Below are 9,397 nucleotides of genomic sequence, written 5' to 3' on the forward strand. Positions count from 1 at the left end.
TTCTAAACTAAGTATAAGGTGAGACAAGGCAATGCAGGGCTGAACCGACTGCCCTTAGGCCTGCCTTAATCTTAAACTCAGATTAGATCTGGGTTCCGGAGTTTGGAAAGGCATAGCAATTCTCTCAGTGGCACTCAGAATCAACCAGTGCAGACAAGGATGCTCCTGATCTTACATTGTTCCTAAGTGCAAAAAGAGTAAGAGTCGAATCACAGATTTCTAAACTGGACTCTGGACCTAGAAATCCAGATATTTCTTTCCACCCTGACCCAATAAAGAAAAGTGAGAGATTGTTCTTTTTAAGTAGAATATGCCAAAACAGGTTTATTGGTTATTTTACACAAAAGAACGTGAGCAATTTGCAAGCATTCAATACTTTAAAAGGCTCAATACAAGCTGCCTTCCTTTCAACCTAAGAAAGTATACTAACTCCAGGCAAACAGAATGGAGTCAGATTTCAAGTTTATACAACAGACAGACTAAAAAGAAACCCAGGGTTCCTGCTTTGTTAGGAAAATGGACAAAACCAGCTAAAAGTAAAGGAAATAAAAACAAATTAAAATAAAGATATTGGCTGGGCACGGTGACTCATACCTGTAATCCCAGCAATTTGGAAGGCCAAGGCGGGTGGACCACGAGGTCAGTCAGGAGTTCGAGACCAGCCTGGCCAACATGGTGAAACCCTGTCTCTACTAAAAATACAAAAATTAGCCGGGCGTGGTGGTGGGCACCTGTAATCCCAGCTACTCGGGGGGCTGAGGCAGGAGAATCGCTTGAACCCGGGAGGCGGAGGTTGCAGTGAGCAGAGATCATACCACTGCACTCCAGCCTGGGCGACAGAGTGAGACTCCATCAAAAAATAAATAAATAAAACAAAAATTAAATTATTGATTCCTATAATATTAACTATTTGCCTAAGAGACAGACAAAACATACAACATTCAAACATAAAGTTAATAACATATTTTAGAAAGGAAAAAAGTGGCTACTCCAGGCACACTGCCTATGGTGTAGCCCTGCTCCACAAGGAGTGGTAAAAAAAATAAATAAATAAAACCAATAAATAAATAAAAAAGAAAAAAAGTACTGGTAAAATTATCAGGTACCAATTTTTAAAATGGATCATTAATAGTTTTTCCAGCTCCCTTCAAAGGAATCTGCAAGTCAAGAAGCAAAACAAAATTTGAAAATGATGGCGTCTTCCTGACACTAAGCCCAAGATTTTTCCTTTCTTCAAATCCTTTAAACCCAAATTATGAGAAATAATGCACTCTGGTCACTGAGAACATTTCTACACAGTGACATAATCAGAAATTATACTTCTTCCATCATTTAACTTATTCATTCTCATTCTCTGCATACCCGGAACACAGGAGTAGGCAAGAGGATATAATTTTCCCGTGACTGAAGCATTACTACATTTACAACATGAGGAACGTGGGCACTGTGGAAGGCCCTGATGGCAAAGGAAATATGCCACCTGCATGGCCTTAAGAACAAACTGCACATCTCTAAGGCAGAGTTAGAAAAGGATTTATCCAGGAATCGATCTTCTCCAAGGCTGGACAAGGAGGGAGTGTGGAAAGCACAGCATTTTGTATAGGATAAAAGGTGTCACTTGGAGACATTCTGGTTTCCTGAGAAAAGGAAGACATTGAAACAGCCTGTTTTGTGCATTTTAAATCTTCCTTGTTTTCCACCATCAATAACTGTTCTATCTCCTCTTTCAAAGATAAACTTGCCTGCAACTCATGTTTGGGTGTCCTAAAGTGTTCTTTCTGAGTTATTCTCTGGTCCTCTGACCCCTTTGACTCAGAGCAAATGAGTTTGTTACTGGAATCCTCACTGGTTTCCCCTTCCTCTATGGGAGGCAGATGCTGAGGCTTTGTAGCTTGTTTATTCAAAGATTCTTCTTTCAGTAAATTCACATCCCCATGAAAGTCTTGAGATGTAAAACTTGGAGCTTTAGCTATCCTAAAATTTTTACCAAATAAGAAGCCTTTGACTTTCTCCTCTTTACCTGCTCTCTCTATCACTAATTTCTTTGGCTGTAGCACTGTCCTTATTAGGAGTCCCTGTGCATTCACCCTGTATTCTCTTGCAGCTTTCTCCCTGCGCTGCTTCTGGAAGTCCTTGAGTTGAAGCAGTTCCTCTGGCAGCTCCATACATGTAGGCTAAGAAGAGAAAGCAAACACAAGTTTATTGTAACTAAACTTCTGAATTTGGTACTTAAAATCACTTTTTTTTTTTTTTTTTTTTTGAGACAGAGTGTCCCTCTGTCACCAGGCTGGAGTGCAGTGGGGTGATCTCAGCTCACTGCAACCTCTGATTCCCTGGTTCAAGCGGTTCTCCTGCCTTGGCTTCTCAAGTAGCTGGGATTAGAGGCATGCGCCACCCTGCCCAGGTAATTTTTTTTTTTTTTTTTTTTTTTTGAGACAGGGTCTCCCTCTGTTGCCCAGGCTGAAGTGCAGTGGTGTGATCTGGGCTCACTGCAAGATACGCCTCCTGGGTTCAGGCCATTCTCCTGCCTCAGCCTCCCAAGTAGCTGGGACTACAGGCGCCTGCCACCACGCCCAGCTAATTTTTTTTTTTTTTTTTTTAATAGAGACGGGGTTTCACTGCATTAGCCAGGATGGTCTTGATCTCCTGACCTCGTGATCCACCTGCCTCGGCCTCCCAAAATGCTGGGATTACAGGCGTGAGCCGCTGCACCCAGCCATGTCCAGGTAAATTTTGTATTTTAGTAGAGATGGGGTTTCACCATGTTAGCCAGGATGGTCTCGATCTCCTGACCTCATGATCAGCTGGCCTGCCTTGGCCTCCCAAAATGCTGGAATTATAGTCGTGAGCCACCGCGCCTGGCCTGAAATCACTTCTGTTGTACCAAATGGTAATTGGTAAATGAGAGTCTATTCAAATGTGTTCATATAGCACCCTCTGGTGTCTTCAATTATAGTAGTATCATTTTTCCAGTAATTTCAATATTTTGAAAAGGGAATGAATCCATAGGGTTGTGTGTCTGTTTGTGTATGCACGCATGTAAAAACATTATACAGGAAAAGTCAGTCTTCCTTCCAACCTGGCCTCAGCTGCCTTAGCAGGTACATCTTCTTAGAGCAGTTTCTTATATTATCTCCCAAAGATAGTCTACCTGATCATATACATATATTTTTTTTCATTGGATTACATTTTTATTTTCCTACAAATTTTTATTTTGTTAACTCTTTCAGGTTTGGGGGAGTTGTTGTTTTTTTTTTTTTTTTAGACAGGGTCTTGCTCTGTTGCCTAGGCTGGAGTGCAACGGTGCAATCATGGCTCACTGTAACCTCTAACTCCTGGCCTTTAGTGATCCTCTTGCCTCAGCCTCCTGAGTAGCTGGAAGCACAGGTGCATGCCACCACACCTTGCTAATTTTTGTGGGTTTTTTTTGAGACAAGGCCTTGTTCTGTCACCCAGGCTGAAGTACAGTGGTGTGATCATGGTTTACTGCAATCTCCACCTGCTGGGCTCAAGCAATCCTCCCACCTCAGCCTCTGCCACTCAGAGTAGCTGGAACTTCAGGTGTGTGCCACCACGCCTGGCTAATTTTTAATTTTTTTGTAGAGACAGGGTTTCACTATGCTGGCCAGGCTGGTCTTGAACCCCTGGGCTCAAGCGATCCTCCCACCTCAGCCTTCCAAAGTGCTGGGATTATAGGCATAAGCCACCACACCTGGCCTCTGATTATGTTTTTTTAGCTGCTTATATGGATATCAAAAAGCTAATAATTTTTACATTTGTACCCAGGCACTTTATAAATTGGCTTTTTGTTTGTGGTAGTCTTTTTCAGTTGTTCCTTTTTAGTTTTTAGTTGTATAACTGGCAAGTCATAATTCCGATTCCTTTTTTCGATTTTCATAGCTCACATTTTATTTTCTAATTTCACTGGCTAATAGCTTCAAAAATGCTAAAATAGTGGTGAGAGTCACAATTTTTGTACTATTCCTGATATTAGTGTTCTCAAACAAATATGTAGTCTTCTCTCTTGAGATACTTTCCATATCCATGGGTTCTGCATCCATGGATTCAACCAATTGTAGATTGCAATAGTCAGGAAAAAGTGGTTCACACCTGTAATCCCAGCACTTTGGGAGGCTGAGGTGGGCGGATCACTTGAGGTCAGGAGTTCCAGACCAGCCTGACCAACATGGCCAAATCCCATCTCTACTAAAAATAGAAAAATTAGCTGAGCGTGGTAGCACATGCTTGTAATTTCAGCTACTCAGGAGGCTGAAGGAGGAGAATCACTTGAACTCAGGAGGTGGAGGTTGCAATGACCCAGGTTGTACCACTGCACTCCAGCCTGGGTGACAGAGCAAGACTCTGTCTCAAAAAAAAAAAAAAAAAAAAAAAAGGATGGCTGCATTTGAAATGATTATGTACAAACTTGTTTTTTCATTTCATTATTCCATAAACAATGCAATATGACAACTATTTACATAGCATTTACATTGTATTAGCTATTATAAGTAATCTAAGAATGATTTAAAGTATAGGGGAAGATATGATAGTGAAAAACGAAAAAATGCTGCTGCACATTTCCATATAACCTATACATATCCTCCCCTATACTTTAAATCATCCTTACATTTCATATAAGGGACATACATTTCATCCATACATTTCTTTTTTTTTTTTTAGGAGACGGAGTTTTGCTCTTGTCGCCCATGCTGGAGTACAATGGTGCAATCTTGGCTCACTGCAACCTCCACCTCCTGGGTTCAAGCGATTCTCCTGCCTCAGCCTCCCGAGTAGCTGGGATTACAGGCATGCACCACCATGCCCAGCTAATTTTTGTATTATTAGTAGAGACAGGATTTCACCATGTTGGCCAGTCTGTTTCCAAACTCCCGTGCCCAAGGTATCTGCCCGCCTTGGCCTCCCAAAGTGCTGGGATTACAGGCATGAGCCACCACGCCCGGCTCATCCATATGTTTCATATAATCATCCTTACATTTCACATAAGGGACTTGAGCATCATGGGTTTTGGAATCCATGGGGGATCCTGGAACCAATCCCCCACAAATACTAAGAGATGACTGTATATATTTTATTGGGTTAGAAAAGTTACCATCTATTCCAACTGTGACCAATAATGCATGTAGAATATTACAATTTATAAGATAATCATAAGACTTTCTTGGCTCTACTGAAATGGAGAATCTTGTCACACTGAACCATGCTTACAACTAGAATCCAGTGACACATTAAAAATAATAACATATATAGGGTTCATATAAAAAATGCTAGTATTAGGCTGGGCGCAGTGGCTCACGCCTGTAATCCTAGCATCTTGGATGGCCAAGGAGGGCAGATCATCTGAGGTCAGGAGTTCGAGACCAGCCTGACCAAGATGGAGAAACCCCGTCTCTACTAAAAATACAAAATTAGCCAGGCGTGGTAGCGCATGCCTGTAATCCCAGCTACTCGGGAGGCTGAGGCAGGAGAATCGCTTGAACCCAGGAGGCGGAGGTTGTAGTGAGCCGCTATCATGCCACTGCACTCCAGCCTGGGCAACAAGAGCGAAACCCCATCTCAAAACAAAGAAAAAAAAAAGCTATTATTTTAAGATTTTATATCAATATTCATAAGTAAGATTGGTTTATAGCGGCAACTGGCAAACTTTTCCTGTAAAGGACAAAACAGCAAATATTTTAGGCTTTGTGAGCCACAGTCTCATATACTACTTCTACTACTTTTTTTTTCAAACAATCGTTTAAAAATGTTAAATTTGTTCTTAGCTCATGAGCTGGAGAAAACAGTCTGCAGGCCAGATTTGGCCAGCAGGCTACAGTTTGCCAAATCCTGGTCTATAGTCTCCCTCCCCTCCTCCTCCTCCCTCTCCCTTTCCCTCCCCCTCCCCTCACCCCTCTCTTCCTCCCTCTCCCTCTTCCTCCCCCTCCCCTTCTCTCCCTTCCTCCTCCTCTCCTTCCCTCCACACTCCTCCCCTCCCCTCCCCTCCCCTTCCCTTGCCTCTCATTTATTTTCTTTTCTTTTTCAGACAGAGTCTCTGCTGGTCACCCAGACTGGAGTGCAGCGGCAGAATTTCGGCTCACTGCAGCCCCCACCTCCTGGGTTCAAACGATTCTCCTGCCTCAGTCTCCCAAGTAGCTGGGACTACAGGTGCCCGCCACCATGCCCAGCTAATTTTTGTATTTTTTGTAGAGACGGGGTTTCACCATGTTTGCCAGGCTTATTTCAAACTCTTGACCTCAGGTGATCATCAGCCTTGGCCTCCCAAAGTGCTGGGATTACAGGCGTAAGCCACTGTAGCCGGCCCCGGCCCTTTTTTTTTTTTTGAGACAGTCATTGTTAATATTCATAGTATGCTTGAAAAATGATTGAAATTCTCAGTTTAATAGTTTAAGCTTTTCCTTTTTTTTCTTTTCTTTTTTTTTTTTTTTTTTTTGAGACAGAGTCTTGCTCTGTCACCCAGGCTGGAGTACAGTGGTGTGATCTCAGCTCACTGCAACCTCCACCTCCCGGGTTCAAGCTGTTCTCCTGCCTCAGCCTCCTGAGTAGCTGGGATTACAGGCATGTGGCACCACACCTGGTTCATTTTTTGTATTTTTAGTAGAAATGGGAGTTCATCATGTTGGCCAGGCTGGTCTCGAACTCCTGACCTCAGACCTATAGTTTTTTTATATCTCTCTGCTGCATAAGAATAAATATGGGTGGCCGGGCACGGTGGCTCATGCCTGTAATCTCAGCACTTTGGGAGGCCGAGGTGGGTGGATCACAAGGTCAGGAGATTGAGCCCACGGTGAAACCCTATCTCTACTAAAAAATACAAAAAAAAAAAAATTAGCCAGGCGCGGTGGTGGGCACCTGTAGTCCCAGCTACTCAGGAGGCTGAGACAGGAGAGTGGCTGAACCCGGGAGGCAGAACTTGCAGTGAGCCAAGATTGTGCCACTGCACTCCAGCCTAGGCAACAGAGCAAGACTCCATCTCAAAAAAAAAAAAAAAAAAAGAATAAATATGGAGGCCAGGCACAGTGGCTTATGCCTGTAATCCCAGCACTCTGGGAGGCCGAGGCAGGCTAATCACCTAAGGTCAGGAGTTCAAGACCAGCCTGGCCAACATGGTAAAACCCCGTCTCTACTAAAAATACAAAAATTAGCCAGGCATGGTGGCAGGTGCCTGTAATCCCAGCTACTTGGGAGGCTGAGGCAGGAGAATTCCTTGAACCCAGGAGCTGAGGCTACAGTGAGCTGAGATCATACCACTGCATTCCAGCCTGGGTGACAGAGCGAGACTGCATCTCAAAAAATAAAAATAGGCTGGGCGTTGCCGGGCGCGGTAGCTCAAGCCTGTAATCCCAGCACTTTGGGAGGCCGAGACGGGTGGATCACGAGGTCAGGAGATCGAGACCATCCTGGCTAACACAGTGAAACCCCATCTCTACTAAAAAATACAAAAAAAAACTAGCCGGGTGAGGTGGCGGGCGCCTGTAGTCCCAGCTACTCGGGAGGCTGAGGCAGGAGAATGGCGTGGACCCAGGAGGCGGAGCTTGCAGTGAGCTGAGATCCGGCCACTGCACTCCAGCCTGGGCTACAGAGCGAGACTTCGTCTCAAAAAAAAAACAAAAACAAAACAAAACAAAAAAATTGGCTGGGCGTGGTAGCTCACACCTGTAATCCCAGCACTTTGGGAGGCCAAGGTGGACGTATCACGAGGTCAGGAGTTTGAGAACAACCTGGCCAACATGGTGAAACCCCGCCTCTACTAAAAATACAAAAATTAGCTGGGCGTGGTGGCAGGTGCCTGTAATCCCAGCTACTCAGGAGGCTGAGGCAGGAGAATCACTGGAACCCAAGAGGTGGAGTTTTCAGTGAGCTGAGATCACGTCATTGTACTCCAGCCTGGGTGACAGAGTGAGACTCCGTCTCAAAAAAATAAATAAATAAAATAAAATAAAATAAAAATAAAAAAATAAACATGGAAATATTAAACTTACCCATTCTTAGACAGAAATATTTCCTGGAAACCTAATTTAATATTATAAAAAGGTGAGGGGATGGATCATGCCCAAGCTGTTGCCCCTTCAAGAGTATTTATCACCAAGTTGGCCCCATAAAAACTATTGCAGCTATGAAGAAAGGGTGTCACTGCGTCTGCCTTCCTTGAGAAGAAGGCAGAAAGGAGGTCCTGAAGACAGACAGCTGCACCTACCTCGGTGCCTCCAAGCCGGTCTGCAGACCCTTCACGATAGGTGTTTAGGTAACCATCCACCAGGGTGGTTAGGTCAGACATCATCTCATCTAGAAGTGCCAAGCGAAGGGGTAACAGGTAGGTAGCTTCCAGGGCCAAAATTTTCAGTAAAGAGGGTGACACAGGTCGGATGAACCACACTTCTGGATTTTCCTGGAGACAATAAAACAATTTCCTCTGAATAGTAAGCAAGACTTTAAAGAAAATAATTGTTTAAGGCCGGGTGCAGTGGCTCACGCCTGTAATCCCAGCACTTTGGGAGGCCGAGACGGGCGGATCACGAGGTCAAGACATCGAGACCATCCTGGCTAACATGGTGAAACCCCATCTCTACTAAAAATACAAAAATTAGCCGGGTGTGGTGGCGCGTGCCTGTAGTCTCAGCTACTCAGGAGGCTGAGACAGGAGAATCGCTTTAACCCAGGAGGCAGAGGTTGCGGTGAGATGAGATCGCCCCACGGCACTCCAGCCTGGTGACAGAGTGAGACTCAAGAAAAGAACTGTTTAAAGTGTTGCTTAATTTAAGACACTATTGTTTTCTTCTATTATTACCTTCTACTTTCACACTATTGATAGCCTTTGAGCATACACACGCTTTGCACACATACTCCTACATTAACAGTGTGTGCGTAACAGAGAAAGAGCAGGGTAGAGGTTGGTCAATCAAGACTTCTCAAAGCCAGAGGCAGCAAACTTGATTATGTGAACAGAACTGCAGCCAATACAATTATGACCTAAGTTTGCATGCAAGGATGTCAGAAGCTAAAGAAAATTTACTTTACTTTGGGAGAAATAACTAGGGTGATTTTTGGTTCCATTGCCTTGATCCAAATTCTCACAAAAATTTCCCCCGTCACAGCTAGAAAATGTATTTAAAAGTGCTTATGGGCCGGGCGCGGTGGCTCAAGCCTGTAATCCCAGCACTTTGGGAGGCCGAGACAGGCGGATCACGAGGTCAGGAGATTGACACCATCCTGGCTAACACGGTGAAACCCCGTCTCTACTAAAAAACACAAAAAACTAGGCCGGGCGCGGTGGCTCAAGCCTGTAATCCCAGCACTTTGGGAGGCCGAGACAGGTGGATCACGAGGTCAGGAGATCGAGACCATCCTGGCTAACATGGTGAAACCCCGTCTCTACTAAAAA

At 44.2% G+C, this 9,397-nt stretch overlaps 1 protein-coding gene across 2 annotated transcripts in view; it reads right to left on the reverse strand.

Moving 5' to 3' along the window:
* Positions 1 to 296: 296 nt before the first annotated feature.
* The window catches only part of EXD1 (exonuclease 3'-5' domain containing 1), a 46,893-nt gene continuing 37,792 nt past the window's right edge, over positions 297 to 9,397 (reverse strand). For both annotated transcript variants that reach the window (XM_025390530.1, XM_025390529.1), the window contains 2 exons: positions 8,213 to 8,404; positions 297 to 2,174 (listed from right to left, as the gene is read on the reverse strand). In XM_025390530.1, coding sequence (XP_025246315.1) covers positions 1,512 to 2,174; positions 8,213 to 8,404 — 855 coding nt within the window. In that variant the 3' untranslated portion in view covers positions 297 to 1,511. The remainder of the gene's footprint in view (positions 2,175 to 8,212; positions 8,405 to 9,397) is intronic.

The sequence above is a fragment of the Theropithecus gelada genome, chromosome 7a, assembly GCF_003255815.1.
Source record: "Theropithecus gelada isolate Dixy chromosome 7a, Tgel_1.0, whole genome shotgun sequence".
NCBI classification, from domain to species: Eukaryota; Metazoa; Chordata; class Mammalia; order Primates; family Cercopithecidae; genus Theropithecus; species Theropithecus gelada.